This window comes from Ictalurus furcatus, chromosome 14 (assembly GCF_023375685.1).
Source record: "Ictalurus furcatus strain D&B chromosome 14, Billie_1.0, whole genome shotgun sequence".
NCBI classification, from domain to species: domain Eukaryota; kingdom Metazoa; phylum Chordata; class Actinopteri; order Siluriformes; family Ictaluridae; genus Ictalurus; species Ictalurus furcatus.
The window spans coordinates 24192455-24218603 of record NC_071268.1 but is presented as its reverse complement, the minus strand read 5'-3'; the positions used below and the strand labels follow the sequence as shown (position 1 = coordinate 24218603).

The following is a 26149-nucleotide window of genomic DNA, read 5'->3' as shown; positions in this document are numbered from 1 at the left end:
TATATATTTGACCATTGATATGTTAAATTTTTTAGTACACGTAGGAACACGTAGGAACAGGAAATTGTTCAACCATGACTTCCTGTTTCACAGGGGTATAAATATGAGGTAACACACAGGCCAAATTCCCTTAGTCATTCATAACAATGGGTAAGACCAAGGAATATAGCTGTGATGTGCGACAAAAGGTTGTTGAGAATCACAAAATGGGAAGTGGCTATAAGAAAATAGCACAAGCATTGAAAATAGAATTGGACGTGTGTCTATATCGTCTCAACGCACTGTGAAGAGGACGGTTCGAGTGGCCAAAAAATCTCCAAGGATCACAGCTGGAGAATTGCAGAAGTTAGTTGCGTCCTGAGGTCAGAAAGTCTCCAAAACTATAATCCGAAGTCACCTACATCACCACAAGTTGTTTGGAAGGGTTTCAAGAAAAAAGCCTCTACTCTCATCCAAAAACAAACTCGAGTGTCTTCAGTTTGCCAGACACTACTGGAACCTCAAATGGGATCGGGTTCTATGGTCAGATGAAACCAAAACAGAGCTTTTTGATAATAAACACCAGAGGTGGTTTTGGTGCACACAGAGAGGTAGCCATATGGAAAAGTACCTCACGGTTAAATATGGTGGTGGTTCTTTAATGTCTTGGGGCTGTTTTTCTACCAGAGGACCTGGACATTTTGTTAGGATACATGGCATCATGGACTCTATCAAATATCAACAGATATTAAATGAAAACCTGACTGCCTCTGCCAGAAAGATTCAAATGGGCCGTGGTTGGATCTTCCAGCAGGACAATGATCCAAAACATACATCAAAATCAACACAGAAATGGTTTACTGACCACAAAATCAAGGTCCTGCCATGACCATCCCAGTCCCCTGACCTGAAACCCATAGAAAACCTGTGGGGTGAACTGAAGAGGAGAGTCCACCAGCATGGACCTGGATGTTTGAAGGCTCTGGAGAGATTCTGTATGGAGGAACGGTCTCAGATCCCTTGCCATGTATTCTCCAACCTCATCAGGCATTATAGGAGAAGACTCAGAGCTGTTATCTTGGCAAAGGGACGTAGCACAAAGTACTGACTAAAAGGATGCCAATAATTGTTGCATACCTATATTTAACAAAGATTTTTTTAAATAAACCTGTGTTGTGTTTGCAATTGTTTGACATCAACGAGAGCAGAGTATTTTTGTGACTTTTTTTTTTTTTCAACAAAAGATTAAACAATAAAGACACATTTTCACAGGCTTCTTTGCTCATATTTACCAAGGGTGCCAATATTAGTGGAGGGCACTGTATTTCCATGAGATGTCTCTGTGCATTTGTACTGGCAGTGAATTTGCTCATTCTGACCTCTTTCAGAAAAGAAAGACGATTAACTCACTCAGGGAACACGAACTCCATGAAGACATTGACCGCAAGAAAACAAACCAATGCTAATCAGTGATAAAGCTCACTGATTGACTTAATGACTGTGTGCTGCAGATAGCTAGGCTCAACATTAGTGCAAATAAGGCAGAGACAAAGAGACAGGAAGCAGTTGCAGTACTATATCCTGATTATTTAGGGTGAACGTGAATATGGTACTACTGTGGAGTGTCATGCACCAGAGAATTAGCTCCAGAAAGGATGGCCCTGAGTTAAAAACTGGCCTTATCCACATTCCTCCTTTGTGTCCTCAAATCAAATACTCGAGGATCTCTTTAGCCAAATGATAGAATCTACGATTTCGCACACTTTAATTCAGTGAACTCCTGCATACTGATTTAAATCTGGCTATCCTATCAGTCTCATATTTGAAGCTAGCTTGTGAGCCTCATATTTGAAGCTAGCTTGCGAGCCTCATATTTAAAGCTAGCCTGCTAGCCTGTACATCTCATATTTAAAGCTAGCCTGTGCGTCTCATGTTTAAAGCTAGCCTGTGCGTCTCATATTTGAAGCTAGCCTGTGCGTCTCATATCTGAAGCTAGCCCGTGCGTCTCATATCTGAAGCTAGCCCGTGCGTCTCATATCTGAAGCTAGCCCGTGCGTCTCATATCTGAAGCTAGCCCGTGCGTCTCATATCTGAAGCTAGCCCGTGCGTCTCATATCTGAAGCTAGGCCGTGCGTCTCATATCTGAAGCTAGGCCGTGCGTCTCATATCTGAAGCTAGGCCGTGCGTCTCATATCTGAAGCTAGGCCGTGCGTCTCATATCTGAAGCTAGCCTGTGCGTCTCATATTTGAAGCCAACCTGTGCGTCTCATATTTGAAGCCAGCCTGTGCGTCTCATATTTGAAGCCAGGCTGTGCGTCTCATATTTGAAGCCAGGCTGCGCGTCTCATATTTGAAGCTAGCCTGTGCGTCTCATATTTGAAGCTAGCCTGTGCGTCTCATATTTGAAGCTAGCCTGTGCGTCTCATATTTGAAGCTAGCCTGTGCGTCTCATATTTGAAGCTAGCCTGTGCGTCTCATATTTGAAGCTAACCTGTGCGTCTCATATTTGAAGCTAGCCTGTGCGTCTCATGTCTGAAGCTAACCTGTGCGTCTCATATTTAAAGCTAACCTGTGCGTCTCATATTTAAGCTAATACTATGTCCTTTTTCTGTTAGCGGATTTCAGATGTGCCTTGTAGCACCAGTCACGCTCTGATCTTTTTCTTAATAAAAAATTTCCTTGCCAGGACTTTGACGTCAGCTGTCTTTGCTTGCAACGGCTCTAAATCGGCCAGCAGCGAGTACGTCACATTATGTTTTAAAAGATCTCAATTCACTACCAAATAATTCTTTTATGACTTTCGATTTTGGTCTGCAATTACAAGATTCTTAAACCCTAAAACCTTGTGCATGACAATAAAGCCTTATCCTGAGTATCATTATTAATTCTATTGAACTATTCTGCCTTTGTCTAAACTATTTGCTACAGTAGTTGTGACTGTTGCCAAAGAAGCTTAACAATTAATAAGTAGATTTCCTATTTTGCTTAGCTTGGTAATACAGTAAGAATGCAGCTCGTACCAGAGCCTCGTGTCTGAGCTTCTCTCGCCCGGTCAGTAAGGAACACTGGTTTGGAAAACAGAGAAACGGCCTTCAAGCTAATCTCTGCTGAAAACCAAACTCTGCATATCAGGCAATGTCCTCTGTCCCCAGCAATGTGACGAGCTGGACAAACAACCTTATTCTGTATGTTCACTATAGACCTGAAGCAGCTAACCAATTCTCAAAATAACAAGCTATTTACATGTACACCTACACTCAAACTGAATCCAGAGTGTGAGACAGGAGTGGCGGAGCGAACGGGTCACATCCGGGAACGACTGACAGCTCTAGGTCTCATCGGGTCAGAGGTAATGGACACAGCTTACAGGCACGTGACTCTCAATAATCATCAATAAAATATAGCCTGGGGTCTGCAAGTGTTAGAGCATATAATCAAGCACTATCAAAAATAGCTATAGTTATTATGATGTTATTATTATTGTTGTTATAAGTCGAACTGGCTGCTCACTTTAGTTGATTGGGTTTAAAATACAACGTTACAGATCTACATATACTACAGTTTAACTCGTTTGGACTTTGATAACATTTTTAAAGGAATAAAAAGCTGTAATTGTGGTTCACACTTGTCAAGTCTTCGAGTCAATGTTCTGTCATAAAGAAACATTTATGTTTATTCATTTAGCGGACGCTTTTATCCGAAGCGACTTACAAATGAGGAAATACAAGCAAAGCGATATATCAAGCGGAGAACAATACAAGAAGTGCTACTGTACCATACAAGATTTATAATTGAGTTCTAGAAAAGCAAAGTGCCAGAGTAGGTGTTTGTTTTGGTTTTTTTAGGATAATGTGGGGTTGGCGTTTTAGGGGTTAGTTAAGTGTTCATGGAAGAGGTGGGTCTTTAGCTGTGTTTTGAAGATAGTGACAGATTCTGCGGTCCGGATTGAGGTTGGAAGTTCATTCCAAAACTGAGGAACAGTTAGTGTGAAGGTTCTGGAAAGGGAGCTTGAGACACGCTGAGTAGGCACTACTAAGCGTCGGTTATTAATCGATTAATCGAAACCTGTAAGGGGATCAGTGGAATTTTTTTTTTTACACTAGAAAGTGTGTGAATGTTGTTGTCTTTTAATTTCATACTGACAATCCTTCCATTTTCCATACCACTTATCCTACACAGGGTCGCAGGGAGTCTGGAGCCTATCCCAGGGAACTCGGGGTATGAGGCAGGGGACACCCTGGATGGGGTGTTAACCCATCACAGTGTACAATCATTCACACACTACAGATCATTTAGAGTTGCCGCATGTCTTCGGAGTAGGTGAGGAACATGTAATCTCCATGCAGACAGGGCAGGAATCAAACCCCCAACCCTGGCGGTGCGAGGTAAATATGCTAAGCACTACGCCACCGTGTCCCACATCATACTGAATATTCCTGTATTTTTTTACATCACCTAGGTAATTGTACTGTAAATATCCTGCCACGCGTTATCTGTTTTCTGATTACTTTTACGACTTTAAACGCATTTGCTGTTAATACTGAGATTAAAGGCAAACAATCTCCGCACTGTGTCTCTGATATAGTTACACGCTTTCTAAACAAAATGTTTAATAAACAAGGCAGATCTTGTTCTGCCAGAGAGACTAGCTTTTTTATTGGAGTTTTTTTTTTAACCTCGTAAATCAGCTAAACCGTGCAACAGTCTTTAAAACGTGATCAATTTTGTCAAGGTTATATTTGAAAAGTGATAGCCGATTTTCTATCATTCTGGTCATCTGCGTTAATTATTTGAGACAGCAGCGTAAACCATTTTTGTTTAACACGGTTAACACTTTTTTTTACTCATGCTATTCCATCATACTTTTTAATGCAAGTGAGATTTAGATACATTCATATCTATAGGCTAATTGGCTTCCTGATTTCTGATAGAAAGAAAAGTTCTAGTGTTCTACATGCAAATCGAAAGTGCTAGATTTTACTCTAAATGTGTATAAAGGTGCTAGATTTTACCTTAAAGGTGCTTAAAGGTGCTAGATTTGACTCTAAATGTGTATAAAGGTGCTAGATTTTACTGTAAATGTGTATAAAGGTGCTAGATTTGACTCTAAATGTATATAAAGGTGCTAGATTTTACTGTAAATGTGTATAAAGGTGATAGATTTTACCTTAAAGGTGCTTAAAGGTGCTAGATTTTACCTTAACAGTGCTAGATTTTACTCTAAATGTGTATAAAGGTGCTAGATTTTACCTTCAAGATGCTTAAAGGTGCTAGATTTGACCTTAAATGTGCTAGATTTTACTCTAAATGTGTATAAAGTTGCTAGATTTTACCTTCAGGATGCTTAAAGGTGCTAGATTTGACCTTAAATGTGCTTAAATGTGCTAGATTTGACTCTAAATGTGTATAAAGGTGCTAGATTTGACCATAACAGTGCTAGATTTTACTCTTACTCTATACTATACTATACACTATACTCTAACTGTGTATAAAGGTGCTAGAGTTTACCTTCAAGATGCTTAAAGGTGCTAGATTTTACTGTAAATGTGTATAAAGGTGTTAGATTTGACTCTAAATGTATATAAAGGTGCTAGTTTTACTTTGTATAAAGGTGCTAGATTTGACTCTAAATGTATATAAAGGTGCTAGATTTTACTGTGTATAAAGGTGCTAGATTTTACTGTAAATGTATATAAAGGTACTAGATTTTACTGTAAATGTGTATAAAGGTGCTAGATTTGACTCTAAATGTATATAAAGGTGCTAGATTTTACTGTAAATGTATATAAAGGTACTAGATTTTACTGTAAATGTGTATAAAGGTGCTAGATTTGACTCTAAATGTATATAAAGGTGCTAGATTTTACTGTGTATAAAGGTGCTAGATTTTACTGTAAATGTATATAAAGGTACTAGATTTTACTGTAAATGTGTATAAAGGTGCTAGATTTTACTGTAAATGTGTATAAAGGTACTAGATTTGACTGTAAATGTGTATAAAGGTGATAGATTTTACTGTAAATGTGTATAAAGGTACTAGATTTGACTGTAAATGTGTATAAAGGTGATAGATTTTACTGTAAATGTGTATAAAGGTACTAGATTTTACTGTAAATGTGTATAAAGGTACTAGATTTTACTGTAAATGTGTATAAAGGTACTAGATTTTACTGTAAATGTGTATAAAGGTACTAGATTTTACTGTAAATGTGTATAAAGGTACTAGATTTTACTGTAAATGTGTATAAAGGTACTAGATTTTACTGTAAATGTGTATAAAGGTACTAGATTTGACTGTAAATGTGTATAAAGGTGCTAGATTTTACTGTAAATGTGTATAAAGGTGCTAGATTTTACTGTAAATGTGTATAAAGGTGATAGATTTGACTGTAAATGTATATAAAGGTGCTAGATTTTACTGTAAATGTGTATAAAGGTGATAGATTTGACTGTAAATGTGTATAAAGGTACTAGATTTGACTGTAAATGTGTATAAAGGTGATAGATTTGACTGTAAATGTGTATAAAGGTGATAGATTTGACTGTAAATGTGTATAAAGGTGATAGATTTTACTGTAAATGTGTATAAAGGTGCTAGATTTTACTGTGAATGTGTATAAAGGTGATAGATTTGACTGTAAATGTGTATAAAGGTGATAGATTTGACCCTTTTTTTCTAAAAGACGAAGACACGGTGATTAGTGTGTGAGGTCGTGCTGGCTGCTGTGTATCTGCACCGTTAGATCACTGGCCGCCGAAAAGAGTCACGTTTTTTTTCCTGGAGTCGGGAGCGCGCACTGAAGAGTGTCGGGGGCGCGCACGGCACGCGACGAGTCGCTTCGTCCTGCCGCAACGTTGCTGAGTGTGTGCGCGCGCGTGTTTTTTTTTCCTGTGTAACAATCCCATATCTAATCCCAAAAATCCTGTTAATACAACTGTCTGCAGGAGACAGTACAGCACGAAGCCCCTTCAACATGAACAGATTATTATTATTATTATTATTATTATTATTATTATTATTATTATGATGATGATGATGATGCTGCTGCTGATGATGATGATGATATTAGTTGCAATAAGGGCGCATCCATCAAGCGGGGATGGTGTGAGGAATAGCGGATGCCGATCTGATCGCACTGGACGCCTCCTCAGGCCCTGAATAGCCATGAAACATGAAATAACGGAAAGTGTGAGAGAAGGATGTTCATTACAGCTTATAACCGGTCACTGGAGCTGTATGACATGACCGTGTGTGACCATGGCAACCCTTCTAACAGAAAGGCTATAGGGAATCCCACTCGCCACATAACGGGAAACGATTCTCCTCCCAGAGACAACACACACACACACACACACACACACACCACTCATAATGCATGATTACTCCTCCAGATTAACGCACTCTCATTAAAACTGCATCGCATCCCTAACCGTTCAGCATTCCGACCTCATAAACACGGCAATAAATAATTTAACGTCATCATACCGGAGGTGTTGTGCGTCCCGTTATGTCTTTAAACCGGTCAATCACGTCTTCTTCACTCCTGCCGACGCGTTCCGACACCCCGACTCAAGCCGACCGTCGTCAACTAGTGTCTGTAACCCTAAAGGGAAAATAAAACAAACCCCAAACAAGAACAAAACGGAGAAGGGAGGACAGGAGGAGAAGCTGAGGCGGAGGAGAGGTGAGAGCTAGAAGGAATGCGGTGTCGGGATGACAAGAAGAGAAGAGAAGAGAAGAATGGAGAGATCTGCGCCTCCTTGTGCCAGACCCTGTTATTGCAGCACGACCTGAAAGGGGCGGGGCGATGAGCACGGCGTCACCATGACGACATAGCCTGCTCCGCACTCTGTGACCTTGAGGTAAAAATAACTAGAGCGCATGGACTCGAGGGCTCCATCCCAATCTGCGTGCTCGCTCACTAAATAGTGCGCACTAAGGCTAAGGATAGGTCCTGGTGTTTAGAGCGCAATCTGGGATTACCTCACAGCACATTTATTTCATAAAACACTCATACTGAAGCATACAAACACAGAGACTGTTCAACAAACACAGCACACTCCTGGTCAAAAGTATGCAGACACCCGAATCTCACACCTCACAAGTGCTTATTAAAAAAGTGATTTAGTCCCCCTTTGCTGTTTAATAAGCTCAACTCTTCTGGGAAGGCTTTTCGCTAGATTTTTGGGGCATGGCGGTTGGGATGTGTGTTCACTCAACTACAAGAGTGTTAGTGAGGACGCCTGGGGTTCCAGTTTATTCCAAAAGTGCTCAGTGGGGTTGAGGTCAGGGCTCTGTGCAGGAGCTCTTCTACTCCAACCTTGGAAAGCCATGTCTTCATGGATCTCGCTTTGCTCACAGGGGCAGGGAACAGGTTTTGGGATCCACGCCTTAGTTCCAGTGAAGGGAAACTGTAATGCTACAGCTCCCTGGAAGCTCTCGTTAGCGTGGTGAGGTTTTTTGTTTTGTTATAGGTACAAGACGATGACCAAAAGTTCCTGCATATAAAACATACTGGCTATACAAGAGATTCTGAAAAACATCCTATACAATTGTGTGCTTCGAACATTTTGTGCAGCGGTGTCCAATCATGTGTGGGTACGGGTTTTCGTTCCCGTCAAGCAGGGGCCACGCCTTTTTAATTCCACATGTTTAATTCGTTGTCTTGGCTTCCACTTGGCTGGAATGAAAACCTGCACCCACACTGGTACTGTCTGGATAAGATTGGACGTCCCTGATTTTAGGAAACACATGGGTGTGATGGTCAGGTGTCCACAAACTTTTGGCCATATCATGTAGTTTGGGCATGGTTCCAATCAGTGATCAGAAACGAAACACATTGGCAACAGGAAGTGTTCAGTGCACTTGTCTGGTTCCAGTTGAAGTTAGTGAGGCTTCAGGAGGCAGAGAGGCGAAGTGGAAGAAGTTTGTTCAGCGGATGTGTGTGAGGAGCTGATTCAGCCCAACAACAGCTTAGGCATAGCAACGATCTCACAGTGGAAAACCTGACAGCTGCGACACTGCAGAGAAATGTGTGTGTGTGTGTTACATTAAATAATAGGCTCTTTAAAATATTAAATGTACAGTGTACAAATGGCCAGCACCATTATTGTGATTTGTGAATATTGGCACCTGGGAGAGGTCTCCATACTGTCCTTTTGTGTGTGTGTGTGTGTGTGTCAGCTTAATTGAGACTGAGTAGAGGTTCCCGGGGTCTCTGTCTCTAGGCCAACTCTCTTCAGGGACTCGGTGTACTTCATTTTCCCCAGATTCACTATATCCTGTACTTCATCAGCAAGGTCCCGCCTCCCGCTCTCGATTAGAGCCTCGATCAGCCGTGGGACCGCTCCTGCTCCCGCCTTCTGCTGCTCTCTCGCCCAATGGAAGAGCATCTCCAACACCATGGCTCCTAGGTTATCTCTGGAAAAAGACACACCAAGATCAGAGTTTTCTCAGCCATATGGGTATTTGCGTGATTCGTGTGTGCTGGATTTGCCATTAGTATGTAACTAATGTGTGTGTGTGTGTGAGACCTATCTAGGTGGGATCTAGATGTCTAGGCTCAGTAACAGCCGGTATCCCTGCGTCACTTCAGACAAATCAGAAGACGTATATGACCTGATGGTTTTTATAATATTTACAATCTGGACAGTATTTGTGTATAGCAGATCAATAGGTGAACAATGGGTTAGTCTTAACGTGCTTGTTCTAATACTACACTATTGTTTCTATAGTAACGGCTCATACACAGAGACTTGAACACGCCACGTTATCTAAAGACCACTAATAAACGATTTAACAGGCAGATTTTTAAAAGTGTTGCTTAACAAAGTTAAACCTATAGTCATGGATGTGGTGGGGTTTCGTCTTAGGAGACACTTATTGAACATTTATGGAAGGAGTCTGGGTTGTCAGCGCTTTGTCACAGTGCTTCTCTTTCAGCTTATCAGCACGGCAACGTCTTCAGGAGTTTTACTGTTTCTCAGGAAAATGACATGCTGTGGTTTTGTTTTGTTTATTTGAGAGAGAGAGAGAGAGAAGAGGAGAGAAGATGAGAGAAGAGGAGAGAAGAGGAGAGAAGAGAGAGGGAGGGGAGAGAAGAGAGAGGGAGGGGAGAGAAGAGAGAGGGAGGGGAGAGAAGAGAAGAGGGCGGCCGGTGAGGATATGACTGTTTATTTATCACATTAGTGAGAAAAGGAACTGACTTGTCTCTCGGACATTCCACAGCAGTACATTTAACTGTAACGCGGTGAAATGTCTGACCTTTCCTACGTTAATAATTAAACAGTGTAACTATTGGAGAATTGCTGTTGTATAACACACTCCATACCACGCTATTACGCAAAACAAATGATTTTTTTTCGGGAGGGGGTCGTAAGCGTAATGCTCTTGAAGAAATCCTACAGCCAAACACTCGACACACTGGATAAAGATTCTGGAGAGCGAGATACAAAAAACAGGCCATGCCCTGAGCTCCTCAGTATGTGTGTGTGTGTGTGTGTGTGTACAGTACAATCCCCTGCAGTGTCCCAGATGGCCCACTGATGACTGACACAGAAGAGATTAAACAATAATACTCATGCTGTACTACTCCCTACTTAGTTTTTGTCTTTTGTCATCTACTTATAGCTATGACTGATCGGATACAACACACATTAAGCCTACACATGTACACAGAAAATGCATTATATATATATATATATATATATATGAATGCATTAACGTTTAGATGTGTTCCCTTTAAAGTCTACATTCTTAATCTTATGGCTCTATTCACAGAAATATGTCTGATCAATATTCAGTATATCTATGCAGCACGAACAGCCTCCGAGGCGTGATTAACAGCGCCATCGGGTGGCAGGAGGCTCTCTCTCGGCGCTCTCTGCGGCGTTCCCTTCCCTGCGATGCACACCTGTGTTTGAACTGGATGCGATCCAGCTCGTTATAGCTGATGCCCAGGTTGATGCCGATGCTGCGCCAGTCCTGGCTGATGCGAAATGAGATGGACAGAAGGTTGGTCTCTGTGAGGTATCCGCTCTCAGGATCGCCGAGGTTTAGCGGTGGGTACTGCCGCTCTGCGTACACACTGCCCTCCTGGTCAGCACCCTGTGTGTGTGCGTGTGTGTGTGAGAAAATGAAGATATGCTAATTGTAGTGAGTTTGAGCAGAGAAAAGCAAGTTCCACTTGGGTTCCTCTGTCTAGCGATGAAGCTCTATCCTGATTATTTCTGATCAACAGGACAAAAAAATTATAAATTTGGCTTTTCTTTTTTTTTTTTATTTAAAGCAGCAATCAGCATTACACTGTCTACCATCATGTATGCGTTCACTCTTACAGGAAGTCTAAGTGGGAGCGTAGCCATCCACTGGCTGTCGTGGCCTTTCCTTTTCCGAGCCACTTCCTCTGGAAGGTCATTGGGTACGTCGCCTCTGTAGAACGATACCTGAGAAAACACACACACACTTGGTTAACATAAAAATAAAAAAAACGTTTGTGCATTTTCTTGGATCTGCTTGTACACAAAACTAAAGCATTTATGTACTGATTTATTAACTAAACATACTGGTCTGGTCTGAAATCTCAGCTATGTCCAGTAAACAACAACGTAGGACTAGAAATCCAGGTGCAGTCCAGACCGCTGGTGCTCACCTGTCCTCGGACGGTTCCCTCTTGTTGGTGTGTCGGGCACACGTGCACCTCTTTGATGTTCTTCAGGTGAGAATAGAAGGTGAAGGCCAGTCTGCCCTCTCTGCAGTCCGGTCGATCTGACGGGACAGAACCGCATCGATGTCCGTGTTTTATAAACGTTACGCGGAACGCGGGCATTAATTAACTTGGGTATCTGACCCTAATGAACAGAGGCCGTCAAAGGTAACTCCACTCTTTGTAGGACCACTATGGTTTCGTTTAATGCTATTAGATGCTTCAACCAGTAAGATGGAAATACAAACATCACGACAGGCACTAGGAAACTCAACCAACACCGTTCAGGGGTTAAGACGCTGGGCTACTGATCGGAAGATTGTGAGTTCAAACCCCAGCACCGCCAAGCCACCACTGAGCGACTTAACCCTCAACTGCTCAGATATATAATAAATGTAAGTCGATCTGGATAAGGAAGGGCGTCTGCCAAATGCTGTAAATGTAAGACGGGGAAAAAAAAAGGGGGCAAAAGAAACAAAAACAGAATTATGTATACAAGTACAATTACTGACCTGCACCGTACACAGTACATTTTCAATAGAGTCCTATCATAGCTGTCTTGTCTTAGATTTAGAGAGTGAATACCGGGAGCACTTTGCACCTCTGGGGGTTGGGGGTTCGAATCCCACCCTCCGCCCCGTGTGCATGGAGTTTGCATGTTCTCCTCAAGGGGGTTGTTTGGGGTTTTTTTTTTTTTTGGGGGGGGGGGGGGGGGGTGGTGGAAAAAGAAGAATCTTTTGGTGTATTTTTGAATGATAACATGTAGTGATGTACTCCAATGTTAACTAACATGGGAAAAGCATACATTTTGGCAAGTTATAGATAATAGTGATAACAATACCGATCTGCAACACCATCAATTAGTTTGTGTGTGTGTGTGTGTGTGTGTGTGTGTGTTTGCGCAATTTGATCTACGGCACAACTGGCTTATAAACTATTCATACACATGATACCCAAACCCAAGAACCAATATGATCTTCTAAGCAATTACAAACACAGTCATATAAGCATTCTCCTAACAGTCTGGTTTAACGCCTATACCTTAGTGTGAATGTGGAGTGCAGTGTGTGTGTGTGTGTGCGCGCATGTGTGTGTGTGTGTGTGTGTGTGGGCACACCAGAGGTGATGTCAATGCCTCTCTCAAACCCAGCAAAGAACTGCTCTCCTTCCAACAGGTTACACACATCTGAAGGCTGAGGACCATCATACTGCTCTGATAGAGATGCGAACCTACTGTCGATCTGCACACACACAGACACACACACACACACACACACACACACCATGTGTCACTTACTCAAAAAAAAAAACAACACAATATAACTACGGCTGTCACAATTGATATATTTTTTCTATATCACGAGTTAAATGTTCTTCCTCCTTCCTCACAAGCTGGACAATCGAGAATTTATTCACATCACCATAGCAACCGCAGCAAAAAATAAACTGTGATTTGTCACACAAGAGGCTACTGAGATATGACCAAATAACATGTTGTAGTTTTACAGCCTTAGAAAGAACAAAATATCGTAAGCATGTTAATACACACAGATTATTTTGAGTGTTTGTATACACACACATACACATACATACACACAAACACACACACACACACACACACCTTATCTGAAGGCAGACACTGCAGTAGGACTTGTGTGAAGTCTGCTTTTCTCTGTAGCACCAGAAACTGAACCCTGAACTGCTTTAGTCTGTGGTACACTTTCCTCACCACTCCACTAATGCAGCTGTGAGTGGTGTACCACAGCCAGTACCTAAACACACACACACACACACACACGTTTATAAGTCTTTTCAAACAATTAATAAATGACCAATTTATAGGTCACACATAGAGCCTAGTCATACATTTCAAAGTTGTGTGACTGTGTTAGGTTACCGTGTACAAAAATAACTAAGAATTAAAGCAGCAGTATGTAACTTTAGGGGATTTGTAGTTCGACCTCTCTAGTTATTTGAAATGACTTAAACACTTGGTGTTTTCTTTTCTGAACCACCAGTGCACTTTAAAAAAAAAAAAAAAATGTTTTAAGTAAATCTACAAGGCAGTTTTCAGAGACCCACAGAGTGACATCACTTTTTTAGCTCCTGACCAATCAGGCTGCAAGTTAGAGGGGCGAGTAGAAAGAAAAAAAAACACACACATGGAAGACAGAGTGCCATTCTTGTTAGTGAGCAACAACAGAAATGTTGTTGAGTTGTGTCAAAAATATTTCACTGCCGGAGCTCTCAACAATGCTACATGCTTGAATTTCCACCACAAACGTTACATACTGCATCTTTAATCCAGCAAATATATACACAAATTATTATTATCATTAAAAGCAAAACACAGTATATTCCACTGCTGCACTGCGCATGGGTTTCATGACTCACCAGGAGAAGTGTGTGACAGAAAAGATGGCATAGAGATGTGTGATGTATAGAGACACCTGAGCGGTGACATCAGTCCAGGTGTGAGCCACAGGGTCACCGTGCAGCAGGTGCAGCCGAGACATATCCACCGTGAGTCCTAAACACACACACACACACACAAATGGACTTTATCCTTACCTGTGAGAGCTGGGTCAATAGAAAAAGACAGAGAAAGAGAAATAGTCTAAGCACCAGTAAGTCCAGGTGGAAGGGGGATCTGCACTTTGATTGGCTGGAGGAAGTGCATGCTGGGAGTTTGGGAGAGGCAGAGGAGGGGGCTTGCACTGGCGTGTGGGTCTCCTGTCAGATCCTGCACCTCAGACTGCGCCACCTGAAGCACCTGGGTATAGCAAAGAATTTATCATTACAATATTTACAGCACATTGAGCTCGAGACATCGACTAGCTCGCTTATGGACCAATACTGACACTAATATATTCATAATACATTCACTGATAAAACATGGGGCTTGCTCTATGTTTGAGAAAGCTTACATCTGTATAAAATGGGTCACTTTATCTTGCCAAGGATTACAGAAGGTATAACCTGAACGTGCAGGACATGTTTCCCTTCCAGTTTTATTTACCAAGCGCTTGTGTCAGAACCCAGCTCGACACAAACCCAGATGTGGATCTAGTCTGCGAAAAATGACTGACTGTTCGTGTGAGATATAAAGGGTCAGTGCATCTATAAGACCAGGATAGTCGGAAACCATGGGGTGACTTTCACAGACCACGTTTCAACAGCTGGTCGGTCCTGTAGGTTCCTTCTGTAGAACATCAGACCCTATCTCACCCATCATGCCGCACAGCTACTAATCCAGGGTTTTGATATCTCAAGACTGGACAATTGCAACGCACTGCTCCCGGGCCTTCCAGCCAGCTCCATCAAACCCCTTCGGATGATTCGGAATGATTCCGCAAGCACATTGCATCCAGTCCAAACGAACCCATGTCACACCCCTCGTTCCACCGGCTTCCTGTAGCCACCCGCATCAAATTCAAGGCCTTGATGCTCACATACTGTACAAGACCTTGTCAGGAACAGCACCTCTATACCTCAACACTCTCCTTCAGGTTTACGTTTCCTCTCGCAACCTGCGATTAGAGTAGTCCCTACTTAGCGAGACACGAGGTCCCTTTCCAGATCCTTATTTCTGTATACTAATATGTTGAGATACTGGAGTTTTGAGGCTTGAAATATTTCACTTTATGTGTAATGAATCTAGAATATATGAAAGTTCCGCATTTTTAATTAAATTACGGGGGAAAAAATGAATTTTTCCACGATATTCAAATTTTTTAAGATTCACCTGTATGCCCATTCCATATTGTGCAAATCCTGCTATTTAACAACAAATATAAGCATACAAGCTTTAGATCATAAACATCTCAGAGTGCAAAATAGTACTGCGTATGTCTATAGTAGACTTATTATACGCCTAGATAAATTATTATTGATGTTTACAACAGATCAGACCCCGTGTAGGGTTCTGTTTAACCGAGGCACACACCTGCAGTGTGACAGTGCGTGCATGTGTTGTGCAGTTCGCAGGAAAAGTGAGTTTGATCCCAGGGTCATAGCGAGACACCAGCAGCGCCCCCTCTGGCAACACCGAGCAACAGTCTCTGACGGGACGAGAGATGACCACAAACCAGGAGAAGTGCGTGACAGTGCAGCACGCCAGCTGTACACACAAAAACACACCACAAATATCAAAGCGAGTTTTATAAATAAAGCCTACGGTGTAGATTCGAAGATATTTGGTGATCCGTGTTACCCGTGCAGGTCGGCCCCGTGGCCTACAGCTGTGCCTGTGGCTCCCTCTTCTGGTCTGGGTGGGTAGTGTACTCCAAGCGTGACCATCATACCTGCGCACCATCACCTCACCTTTCCGGGTCCTGTGGTAAGGAACACACACTTCTACAGGCTGGGAAAGACAGAAAGAAAAGACCAATTAGAAATAAGCAATTGATATTGTCTTATAAGAGTGAGCAGTAGCTAAGAGAAAAGAATTACAGTCCCCGCCGAAACTATTGGAACGGCAAGGCCAATTCTGCTTCTTTTTTTCCACTGTAGTCTGATACAAAAGACATTTGGGGTTGAATCTGAGAAGAGAGGTCATAATTTCAGCTTTTATTTCTCGGTATTTATACGTAGACGTGTTAAACGACGTAGAACACAGCGCGTTTTGTATCAGACCACCCAATTTGTAGGCGAGCAAAAATATCGGAACATGGGACCGACAGGTGTTTCCTGTTAGACTGATTGTTTAAACAATAAACCGCTTACAGGAAGATTTTGTCTGCCAATTTGCAGAGAAATGCATCCAAATTAATCAGGAGGAACTTCATTATGTAGCAAGACAACGATCCAAAACACGCTGCCAACTCAACACAGGACTTTGTTTATCAAGGGGAAATATTTGGAAGGTTTCAGACTGGCTGAGTCAATCACCAGACCTTAAATCAGTTGAGCAGCATTTCACCTCCTGAAGAGGAGACTAGAGGGAGAAACTCCCCGAAACAAACAACAACTGAAAGAAGGTGCAGTGAAATCCTGGAAAAGCATCACAAAAGAAGAACCCAACAGTTTGTTGATGTCAGTGAGTGGCAGGCTTGATGCAGTTATTACAAGCAAGGGATATGCAATCAAATATTAAGTGTTATTTACGTCAAGACTTATCTGTTCCAATACTTTTGATCACCTAAAAATTGCGTGGTTTGATACAAAAGCTTCCATGTTTTATGTTGTTTAACACGTCTAGAAGTGAATACCAGAAAATAAAAGCTGAAATCCTAAACTCTCGTCTCATCTCGGTCGTTTGATCTCAAACCCAAAACGTCTTTGGTGTGTACACCACAAACGAACGAACTGGCCTCGCCGTTCCGATAGTTTCGGACGGGACCGTAGTTGAACACTAATCGCTCCTCCCAACATAAAATAAAAACCCTTTCGTTTCACCTTGTCGAACGCAACACCGTGGGGAAGCAGTTCCAGAGGACGGCTGAGCAGGAAATCATGCTCCTCCAGCCATATCCACTTCCTGTCTGGTTTTCTCTCGGCCCATTTGAACTGTGTAAAGAACTTAACGCAGCCCCGTGGAAACAAGAGCTCTCCTCCACCAGGAAGAAACACGTGACATCCAGCAGGAGACACGGAAAACCTGTGAGAGGAGCATTACAATATAGTGTAGTCATGTCTAGTGTTATAATGATGAGAAGGCTTTATTAAAGGCGGTTGTGTTTTATTTACTTGTGCTGGTTGAAGGCGAGGTGTAACTCTGGTACTGGGGAGTCGGTCTGAGCTGTGAGGGAGACAAGATCATACATAATCCTGCATCAAATCTAACAGTACGTGTTTAATTGAACAGACAAATGCACGTGATATACTGTACTAAAGTGACTAACTGGTGTAACACGTGATGTGTGGTTAGAGTCAAACTTTGCACGACCTGCTGGTGCGGGAGGGAGTGGCGGGGGGGTCGGGGGTCGGCCCAGTGGGTTATTTCGTACGTCCAGTCTAGTTAGCGCAGGGAGGGATTTCACAGACTCTGGGATGCTCCGTAACTCATTACTGTGGATTGCCAGCACCCTCAAAGAGTGTAAAGAACCTAAAGAGGACAAAAAACAGAGAGATTAAGTCAGATAAAATTGTCTTTTGTTCCAAAATGACCGTCATCATCTTCCTGGATGTTTAAATAAAAACTACAACAAGATTTCTCGTAATGCTTTCCGTATTCAGTGACAAAAAGACACTATGTAAGACATATTTTGTGTTCCTGGGTAGCAAGTGTTCATTTCTAATCGCTTATACTGTACTTATAAAAGTATAGAAAATGGCTATTATTCCCCGCAAACTTTCCATTCGTGACCAGGACATCGGTGTTTTGAAATCGACCTATTTTCATTCGAGAAAATGTCTTTTCCTTCACAAAAAGTCAGTAAAAATACAACATGTGCGTCAAAATGAACGTGTACTTATACTGAAGATATACACACAAAAAAAAAAGACGGCAAAAGATTTAGAAGCGAGTATTTTTTCAAGATTTACTTTCACGAAGCGGCCCCAGATGTAGTCTCCCGTCATGTTCTCCTTATATTGTCCTCGGTGGACTCAGTGGAAGCACCCGCCTTGCTCCTCCGAGTACGCTCACATGTTCTCCATGAGTTTATCAAGCAGCCCATTGTACCGTAGTTCATCATCAGAGTCTCAACCAGCTCCACATAAGTTTACAGCTTTGTGACTGCCCAGGAAGCCCCGAGCCATACTAATGAGCTTCTTGTGGAATTCCTTGCGCTCCGGGATCTTCTTTATCTGCAGTCTGACCAAGACACAGGTTTTGACTTTTGGAAAGAAGTCTTGAAGGTACTCGAAACCGACGACAAATTGTTTCACGAGGCTCGATTTGATGCGCGGCGGTGGCGTCAGCACCTTCCAGGGGTCCACCAATGGCTCTCACTTGACGCTGTTCTTCCCCACAACGAACCGGGTCCGCCCTGGCCAGTCCCACCTTTGGTAGCTCGCCTTGGTGTTCCTAAATGTAAGAGTCCTCATTGTGACATTCAGTAGAACTTTACACCATGCTAGAAAACCAAACAAAACAATAGAAACCATAGTTTCCACTACAAATACCATTACAAACCATTAACATTATTGGTCCTTAATGGTATCTACTTGACATAACATGCCACCAATAGAAGGCAACAAATTACCAGCAGAGGTCCACATGGACCATTAGAGTTTCCATTAAAGCCATTACAAATATTATGAGGTTTTTTATTTTGTTTTTTGGGGGGTTTTTTCCAGCAGGACAGTTACAGTGTGGAGGACAGGAAAGCTTTTTAGTTTTGAAATTTACCCGATTTTTTGTTCTTTTTTTTTTTTTACCTAATTAGCCCGTTTCCTCAATGAAAATAGGTTCATTTCTAAACACCAGCGTCCTGGTCACAAAATCATTTTCTATACTTTTGCCGTGTAAGCAATTAGGAACGTTTCACTGGTCAGAATCTTATATATACTAATACCATATGCAAATCCCTTCTTCGTTCCGTCGTCCCAATTTAAAAGAAACGCTTGAACGAATTCATTTCCATTGGTGTGCATTTTTCTCTCACTCGTTCCACCAAAGCGAACACAAATGGTCTAAAAAGTACACCGTACGTACCCAGAACTGTATATCAGATACCCAAGACTAACGCTAATTTGTCGTTATACCGCCACTAATAATACCGCCACTAATAATGCCAAAAAAGTCTTTGTTCTTTTATTTATTTATTTATTTATTTGCTGTGGTAATTAGGATCAAAATTAGGAACTGAGCTTTAAGAGACAACGACGAATCACACCGGGTGCGAGGATCGTCCGAGTAAAAAGATTTGCGAACAGGACATTCAGGCACGTTTCACCTCCATACAAGGACACAACTTAACTAATTTGTTTCTGGATTATCTGATCAATTCCAAACGATACTGTGTGTCCTAACGGCTTACGTTTTTGTATTTCAAAGCTGATGAAATAAAAAAATTTAAAAATCACAGTTCTGGGTTCATACTCCACTGTACATCTAGATCCGATTCCATTTACGCATCGCTCCACTCTCTCCCTCCCTCACCCAGTGTCTCGGGCAGCTCTCGAAGCCTGTTGGACGAGAGCTCCAGCGCGTGTAGGTTTTTCAGCAGGCCGAGCTCATCGGGTAGACTCTCCAGCTGGTTAAAGGACACGTCCAGCTCCTGGAGCGCATGCAGAAGACCAAGCTGTGAAGGTAGAGTCTGCAGTTTATTTCCCAGCACGCTGAGACGGCGCAGGGCCACCAGGCCGCACACTTCTCCAGGCAGGCCGATCAGGAGGTTATGGCAGAGCAGGAGCTCGGAGAGGTGACGGAGAGAGAGCAGGCAGGCCGGGAGAGACGAGAGGCGGTTGAAAGAGAGGTCGAGGTGGACGAGGAGGGAACAACAGGAGAGTGAAGGAGGGAGAGAGGTCAGCAGGCCAGGAAGGGGTTCACCTTGGGCATCATAGAAGCGGTGGCCTGGGAGAGCGAGAACGATTGGGTGTTGAGTTTATGATATATTTTTTCCATCTTAGAGTTATGAAGTTGCATCACATTACATTACGTTTTAAAATCAGCCATCATTAGTACTTGTATAGCCTTTTAGAAGTAGTCGATCGGACGTGATCATTTGTTTCGTACAGTACCGAATGTTGCGCTTCCACTTTCTCCGTTAAACAATGAAATAAACGTATTATTATTATTAAAATGCGGCACTACTACTCCACAAAACTAAACTGGAACCTATCCTAGGCAGCTATACAAGATTACAAATTGAGAAGGTATGTGTGTGTGTACCTCGAATGGCTAACGAGCGCAGCTGAGTAAGATGAGGGAGAACACCGAGAGAACCTTCCAGCGCTCCTTCGTCCTCGGAGCCCAGTCGGACATACTGTACCCGCTTCATCCGCTCTGGAGCGCTCTCCCACAGAGCGGGCATCGCCGCGCCCCCATGCTGATACACGTCCAACACCAGCCTCTCGTCCACCAACACTGCATCCAGCTTCAGCGGGGGCGCGAGAGAGGGCTGCGGAGACGAGGAGGAGAGAGACAAAGTGGAAAGGAGAGCAGAAGGAGAGGGGCACGGGGACGAAGACGAGCTACAAGAAGGAGACGTGAAGGCGTGGAAAGCTTCTCCGTTTCCGACCGCACGTCCACGAAGAAAGCTTCGAATCGATCCTGATTCCCGCGCCACTTCAGGGTTTCGTTCCTGTTCCAGTTCGTCCACGCCTTCCGTATGCCGTCTCCGATCCGGATCTGACGCTGCTCCGGACTCTCCGTGATCCCGTTCTACAGTCATCACTTCATTTACTCTCACGGCCCTCGTACGATCCCGTCTTTCCTCGTCTCCCGTAGACGGCTGCGTCCTCTCGTCCTCTCTCTCCATCCTCTCGTTTCTTTTTGACTTCGTATTTGGCTTGCAAAGCAGGAGAGCAGGAGTGTCAATCTGGGAATGTCAAAAGATAAACGCGACACCTCGTCTCTTTCTCCAGCGCCATGACTGAGATCGAACCACATCACCAGACGGGCCCGTGCTGAGATATCCTAGTCCAGGCAAGCCCATGCCTGTCAAGAGATGGAAGGTGTAAATTGAAAAGACGAAAAAAAAGACAGATATTATAACACGTTTCTCAACTCAGTATACTGGCTTACTGAAAAACATTCAGTAGTACTGGGACATTCAACACCAAAACCAAACAATACAATAGAAACCATGCTTTCCACTACAAATACCATTACAAACCACTAGCTAACCATTAAAACCATTAGTGGTATCCACTAGATATAACATGCCACTAATAGAAGGCAACAAATTCCCAGTAGAGACTCACAGGGACCATTAGAGCTTCCATTAAAAACCATTACAGATATTATGAGGTTTTTCGGTTGTTTTTTTTTCAGCAGGACAGTTACAGTGTGGAGGACAGGAAAGCTTTTTAGTTTATTTCCGAGTGTAAAATAAACAGCCTGGTGTTTTGAGGTCATTTAAGCACTAGTCTCCTGTCTCGAAAAGAAAAGTTTGTAAGTACACGACGTTAGCCAGCTAGCAACATAAACAAACAAGCTGTCAAAACCCAGACAACGTCGCGGTGGATTTAGGGCTAAAACAACCAAACTTCCGCCGTTTAAAATGTAAACCTGTTGTCAGTGAGTGAATGTGTGTGAAGGTGTGTGATTATGGTTTAAATAAAATACCACATAGTAAGCTACTTCCTTGTCAAAGCACTTTTCCATACTTTTTCATATGTTCACGCGCCGAACTTCAAGGGCGAGGCGGGACACGAGCTCTTAAAGAGACAGCACCGAATTTCACTTCAGCTCAGTATTTCAGTTCAATTCGATTCTATTTCATTTGATTTGGATATCGCGTTTAACGATGGACATTGTCCCAAAGCAGCTTTACAGAAATATATAAACACAGGATAGAGATTTTAAGTGTGTGAATTTATCTCTATTGAGCGAGCCGGTGGTCAAAATTCATTAAGATCTTGAGAGGAACCAGACTCAGAAGGGAACCCGTCCTCATCTGGGTCACAACGGATAGTGTGAAAGTAAAATAAAGTTCATTATGGTGTTTATATGAAGTCTGTTTTGTTGAACTAGTCCACTGTTCACTAAAAGAGACTTTATGTAAGACTGTATGTGGTAAGTGCAGTCCCAAGGCCATCGCTTCAATCGTAGTCCCACCAACCACAGCGAGAACGTCCATGTGGAATTGAGGTCCAAAACTATTTCATGGTACTTCAAGCGGTACCATCCTCAGCAATCTCCAGGCTGTAGCCTCCAGTTGATGAGAGCTCCATACAGAGGTAGGGCATCCGGACGGATCAGGCAGGTCCGGAGAGCAGAAAGGGTCAGGATCGCTGGCATCTCCATAAAATCATGTGTGGTTCGACTTCAGCTCAGTATTTAAATTCAGCTCAGTTTCTCACTTCAGTCCACACGTTTTCTGAGGGATTCAGATCAGGGATGCGTTATAACCACTCCAATATTCCACTATGTTGACATTAAGCTGTTTTAGAGCTTTACTTTTGGAGGTTTACTCAAGATCACCTGCTGGAAAACGCATTTGCGATCAAATTTACATCCTGTCTAAGGTTTTGAGGTGTTGATTCAGTATTTCTAGCATAGTGTTTTAATATTGGGCGCACGGTATCTTAGTGGTTAGCACGTTCACCTCACACCTCTCATACCTGTGTGTGCGGAGTTCGCATGTTCTCCCCGTGCTGCGGGGGTTTCCTCCGGGTACTCTGGTTTCCTCCCCCAGTCCAAAGACATGCATGGTAGGCTGATTGGCGTGTCCAAAGTGTATGAATGGGTGTGTGAATGTGTATGTGATTGTGCCCTGCGATGGATTGGCACCGTGTCCAGGGTGTACCCTGTCTTGTGCCCCATTCTCCCTGGGATAGGCTCCAGGTTCCCCACAACCCAGTAGGATAAGCGGTATAGAAAATAGATGGATGGATGGATATAATTTCCTGCTTGCCTGGACATGTTGTGTTATTGTTTGTTCTGTTTCTTTGCCCCAGCTGTTTTATTTCGGGATTCTCCCTGCCCCTGAGACTAAGAGCATATTTTCCTGTGCACATTTTGTTCATCCCAGGGGAAGAGAATAAAAAGCACAGGATGAGCCTATCACCAGATAAGACTCTGAAGAATTTTATTTTTGAAGCAAGCATGCAATTCACATATTTCATATTATACAATACCGTGCAACAGTCTTAGGCACCCTATTTTTTTTTAGTACAAACTTTGTTATAGATTTTTTTTATTTTAGGACTTCTACATTATCAAGTCAGTACAAAAACATTTTAGATTCCCAAACATTAGTTTTCTAGCACAAAATTAAATTTTACAGAAAAATGTGTGTATGTCGGTAAAGAAAGCAGCGTATTAAGTAGTAAGAGACGCTTTTCAGACAGAAAACACAATGAAGCCTGCTGGATTTTGCTGCAAAAATAAGAAGCGAGTGCGACAGTCAAAGTCTCCAGAAGAACCGTGTCTGGTTCTGCAAGACGCTCAATAAAACTTACAGCTCATTTCCTTACATAACTGCACTAATTCTCCTTTTTTTTTTTTTTAAGCAAAAGATCGTCACACCAAATATTGCCTTTGTTTCATTTATTACTGTTTACTGCTCTTTATAGTATTTTTTTTACATGTAGAAACCTTTCATTTCATTATTTTTGAATGCATATTTGCTCTACAGCATTTCTTTGCACGTGTCTAAGACTTTTGCGCAGTACTGTATGTGAGAAATTAGTTGTTGTTTTTTTTCCCGAATACAAATAAATAAATAAATAAATAAATAAATAAATAAATAAATAATAAAAGAAACACCCTCTCCCTATTACTGCCCTGCGATTGACCCTGAAGGTACTTGGTAAAACCTTTTCCAGGAGGCACTATCTGGCACACTGTCCAAGAAGGAGGCCAAAGGAAAACTAATAGTATTTTTGTCACAAATGTTCACAACACATTCCTAGAACAGCACATTTGAGTGTGGAAATGTATAACAGAGTGTACTTTTCCCATTAGCAGGATGCATAAATAGCACAAGCTGACATCCATAAATCCATAGACTAATAACTCACTTGTCAAGACACCAAGCCCAGTTATAGCCGCATTATTTCAAAACATTAAGTGTCTTGACACGTGCAATGAACGAACATGATCCATAATTGTACTCTTTTTTTACCTTCTGGGATGATAATAATAGCTCACATAAAACCCATTACGTGATAAATAACAATTAAAAGGACTTCTTAAATTGACCAAGAGGCAGGCAGCAGTTTACCCCTGGGGAGATTTCTTCTAAACACGCAAGAAGCTTTTCCAAATATCTGAGAAAATAAACACTGCTGCTACCATATGTCCCAAGTTAGAAATCTCTTGTGAAAGCATAATTTTGCAACATACTGTATAATGCTAAAAACTGTACCCATTTTAGAAATGTGACAAGCACCACCTGTGAATTAGGCCAGATGAGTATATTTAAACGGTGCATATTACCCTGTAATTTAAAATCTAAATCATAAACACAGCTCGGTAATGATATTCCAAATGAAGTTATACTTGAGCAACTGTGCTTTGTTACTATACTTACGTATTAATTGATTAATTGTGTTTATATTTCACTTGAGCATTATTGAAATTGCATACTTGTACTCTTAATGACATTTCCAAGGAAAAAACCTTACATTTCACTCCTCGCATTTTTAATTAGACCTTCAAATACAAATCATAAAGGTCTCTTCTAGCATCTGGCCAGGTTGAGGTATGTTTTGCTGGCACTGACTGAGTATATTGGATTAAGTTAGTCTGTTTTCTTTGCTAATGCTAGGTTAGACTAGCGCTGATTAGCTAGTAGCTTACATAATATGATACTAATGGTAGTAATGGTACATACTGCAAATGTACAGAGGTCGAATGATGCGTGGCGGAGTTGCATTAAAACAAAACTCATGTAACAGTTTTAGATAAGTAAAAAAGTTACTTTTCACATGAAAACTTTACACGAACTTAATTTCCTCAGTTACGAAACATTTCTAAAAGTAGCATCTTTTTTTATTTTTATTTTTTAAACCTTCGCTTGAGTAACACTTCCAAGTATAATTTTGACACAGTATCTATACTTTCACTTAAGTCAGGACTTTCCAAACTAGGGGTTGTTGGGTCACTTGATTTATAAATGGTGTCGTGAGAGAAACTCATTTATAATATTTTACAAATTGCATTTGTATTCATGTACTTGCAAACACATGAGTGCCAACAGTAACTGTTTTTCCTGTTACACTTATTTTTATGTTTGAATTTCATTAACCTCTCATGTAGCTTTCAAACCTACCGAAAGGCCTGTTTTGTTAGATTTTTCAACATTAGTAAATACTTTTAAATGTAAGCTCGGAGTTTTCTATTTGAGACACAGTTCATGACAACAGTCATGACGACAGCGGCTAGTCGTTTAAATGCGTTTAATATTGCTGTGCGTGAAATCGCTAGACATTTTACAGTTCGACTTGGAAACCTGGCGGGACGTTTCGTCGCTGTTAAATCTTCCAGATGTTCATAAGATACGCAGTGTGAGAACAATAATGCGCACGCATCAGGCCTTAGCACACCACCATATTGTTTCCCTTTAACGGCACTTCCTACTAGACTGGTAAATCAGTGCGAGGTATATTTCTTTGGTCACTTACGTTACACATATGTATGTTACTGACATAATGAAATATTTCAATGTTACAGTACAGTTAATCTAGGATCTCAGAAGCTAGTTAATCTCGGGTCACAGAAAACTCACAATGTCCGTTTGGCCAAATGGTTTGGGAACCCCTGTCTTAAGTATCATTTCTCAGTACTTTGTCCATGCCTGAGTATTAGAAAGTATTTATAAAGATAAATAATCCATAAAATAATCCATGCTCCATATCGCCTGGAGCCTATCCTGGGGAACTCGGGGGACTCCCTGGACAGGACACAC

The 26149-nt window shown here is 42.0% G+C and overlaps 2 protein-coding genes across 5 annotated transcripts in view; both read right to left on the bottom strand.

Annotated features, from left to right (window-relative positions):
* The window catches only part of slc25a22a (solute carrier family 25 member 22a), a 28224-nt gene extending 20440 nt beyond the window's left edge, over positions 1-7784 (bottom strand). For both annotated transcript variants that reach the window (XM_053641405.1, XM_053641404.1), the window contains exon 1: positions 7466-7784. The gene's annotated coding sequence lies outside the window, so the exon portion shown is untranslated. The remainder of the gene's footprint in view (positions 1-7465) is intronic.
* A 168-nt stretch (positions 7785-7952) lies between these two features.
* pidd1 (p53-induced death domain protein 1) lies at positions 7953-22330 on the bottom strand. Of its 3 annotated transcripts, none has more exons than XM_053641392.1 (16): positions 21498-22330; positions 20464-21231; positions 19732-20145; positions 17572-17730; positions 17373-17424; positions 17082-17283; positions 15898-16047; positions 15631-15804; positions 14310-14457; positions 14079-14214; positions 13306-13456; positions 12802-12925; positions 11631-11746; positions 11317-11424; positions 10893-11086; positions 7953-9400 (listed from the first exon to the last, which is right to left on the bottom strand). In XM_053641392.1, exons 2-16 carry the CDS (start codon positions 21050-21052, stop codon positions 9160-9162), a joined length of 2958 nt encoding a protein of 985 aa, XP_053497367.1. In that variant the 5' UTR covers positions 21053-21231; positions 21498-22330; the 3' UTR covers positions 7953-9159. The 3 variants fall into 3 exon arrangements, with proteins under 3 accessions (XP_053497367.1, XP_053497365.1, XP_053497366.1); XM_053641390.1 differs by having other exon boundaries at positions 21862-22330; XM_053641391.1 differs by having other exon boundaries at positions 21903-22330.
* Between the last annotated feature and the right edge of the window lie 3819 nt (positions 22331-26149).

Bases quoted from the DNA above. Each gene is read 5' to 3' on its own strand.
- pidd1 (XM_053641392.1), bottom strand. From the start codon at position 21,052: ATGGAGAGAGAGGACGAGAGGACGCAGCCGTCTACGGGAGACGAGGAA. The intron at 14,215-14,309 runs GTGCTTAGACTA...GTGTGTGTTTAG, and splicing joins CCTTCCACCTGGACTTACTG to GACTCACGGTGGATATGTCT. The intron at 11,425-11,630 runs GTGAGCACCAGC...GTGTTTTCTCAG, and splicing joins AGGGAACCGTCCGAGGACAG to GTATCGTTCTACAGAGGCGA.